The sequence below is a fragment of the Mustela nigripes genome, unplaced genomic scaffold (assembly GCF_022355385.1).
Source record: "Mustela nigripes isolate SB6536 unplaced genomic scaffold, MUSNIG.SB6536 HiC_scaffold_148, whole genome shotgun sequence".
Classification (NCBI taxonomy): domain Eukaryota; kingdom Metazoa; phylum Chordata; class Mammalia; order Carnivora; family Mustelidae; genus Mustela; species Mustela nigripes.
Genome location: NW_026739562.1, coordinates 9,933,424 through 9,935,453, shown reverse-complemented (window position 1 = coordinate 9,935,453; position 2,030 = coordinate 9,933,424). Strand labels below are relative to the sequence as shown.

At 39.0% G+C, this 2,030-nt stretch overlaps 1 protein-coding gene across 1 annotated transcript; it reads right to left on the bottom strand.

Moving 5' to 3' along the window:
* Nucleotides 1-614: 614 nt before the first annotated feature.
* LOC132008483 (olfactory receptor 4C45-like) lies at nucleotides 615-1,556 on the bottom strand. Its single transcript, XM_059387137.1, has one exon. It carries the CDS (start codon nucleotides 1,554-1,556, stop codon nucleotides 615-617), a length of 942 nt encoding a protein of 313 aa, XP_059243120.1.
* Nucleotides 1,557-2,030: the final 474 nt, after the last annotated feature.

Sequence of the window (2,030 nt, the reverse complement as noted above, 5' to 3'; positions counted from 1 at the left end):
ATTGTACTTTTCTTGCGCTTGTGGGAAGTAAAGAGTTTTTATTGCTGTAGTGCAGCAGCATATATAAACCTCTAAAATATAGGAAGATAAGAAAAGGTATATTTGGATAAAAGTACTTCTTGAAGACTCCCTGGTGTTCTATATGTTTTTGTATATGTAGTTTCACTCTCATTCTAGCTGTGGTGTGGTGTGTAAAAAAGTGCTCAGGAATATTGCTGCTTCCCTGTTTCATACCCACAATCAGGGAAACATTATGACTTCTGTGGCCAACTTGCTATTTGTCCTCATGAGTTCTTCTCCTCCATTAAAAATATTAAAATTACATTTTATGACAGCATTGGTATAAAGATGACTATACTGCAAGTTGGATTTGGATTACATTCATTTTCCCTCTTATTTTAAAAGAAATTAACCACTTCCAGTGCTCCTAGAATTATTGTGGGCTTGTGGCACCATGCCTGCCTTGCCTTAATGGGTATGTTAATCCTGTCCACAATACATATACTTCCGAAGAAAAGTGAACCAGACAGGATAATTGACTGTCCCACATTTAATTAACTAAGAAGGGGAATAATTCTCTCTAAATTTTCACTAGATATTTTTATGTAAATACTCTAATCCCAAGTTTCATTATCACCAATTTTCATTATTTGCCCCCAGAGTTTCTTCATGACATTTTTCACTTCTGCATTTCTGAGGGTGTAAATTAAAGGGTTTAACATGGGAGTCACTATGGTGTAAAACACAGCCACAGCTTTGTCAGCGGGGAAGGAGATCATGGGTCTCAGATACAGAAATGAACAAGGTACAAAGAATAAGATGACAACAGTGATATGAGAAGTACAGGTAGACAGGGCTTTGAGACGCCCTTCAGAGCTTTTAGTCTTTAGGGAGTGCAGGATGACAATGTAAGAAGCAACCAGCATAGAAAAAATGAGCAGACATAGTGACCCGCTGTTGGCAGCAATCAGGGGCCCTAAAGTGTGAGTGTCTGTACAGGCTAGTTCCAGGAGAGGCATCAAATCACACAAGAAATGATCAATGATATTGGGGCCACAGAATGGTAACTGGATCATGAACAAAACCTGGATCCCTCCATGAATAAAGCCTAAAATCCCAGCCATTCCCAGCAAGAAAACACAGACAGGTCGGCTCATGATGGTCATGTAATGCAAGGGCTTACAGATGGCTACATAGCGGTCATAGGCCATGACAGCTAATAGGATGATCTCTGCTCCAGCAAAGAAATGTTCAGCAAAGAGCTGAGTCATGCAGCCATTGAAGGATATGGTGTTCTTGTCAGAGAGCAAGTCAGAGATCATTATGGGTACTATGGACGAAGAGTAGAAACCATCTATAATGGACAAGTAAGACAGGAAAATGTACATGGGAGATCCCAGGGCTGGGCTGATGAAGATGGTGATGGAGATGAGGAGGTTACCTGCCATTGTGATCAAGTAGGTGATTAAAAACACAGCAAGGAAGAATTTCCTCAGTCCTGGATTCTGGGTCAGGCCCAGTAGTATGAATTCTGTTACATTGCGTGTCCTTCTCATGGAGTCAGCTTCAGTTATAAGTACATGGTCCATCTGGAGAGATCACAATAATTCTGAGTAGTATTTTAAATTCAACACTGAAATCTTCCATCTCTCTTTAGTCCTAGCCTCTTGGATTGATGGAGACATACCTTCTACTCACCTCTACTTTGGAGACAGTTATAAAAAGGAATATAAAGAAGTAAAATTTTCTTATTTATATAATTTGTAGTGACAGTATGTCACAAACACCGGAATTAAACCAACATGTTATTATGACTGTTGACTTACGATTGACTTCCAATCCCTGGCTCTAAAACCTTTCAGATGGCTTTCTGTCACTATTTTTGGAACAAATTTCATCAGTGACAGTGATTTTGTTGTGTATTTGACATTATCATGAATCTGTTTAGCTATGGGAATATAATATTCTTTAAAATTCAGCTCTATATAAGATAGGAAAGTGTCTTCCTTACTGTTTCTGTACCAGCAGTG

Bases quoted from the DNA above. Each gene is read 5' to 3' on its own strand.
- LOC132008483 (XM_059387137.1), bottom strand. From the start codon at position 1,556: ATGAGAAGGACACGCAATGTAACAGAATTCATACTACTGGGCCTGACC.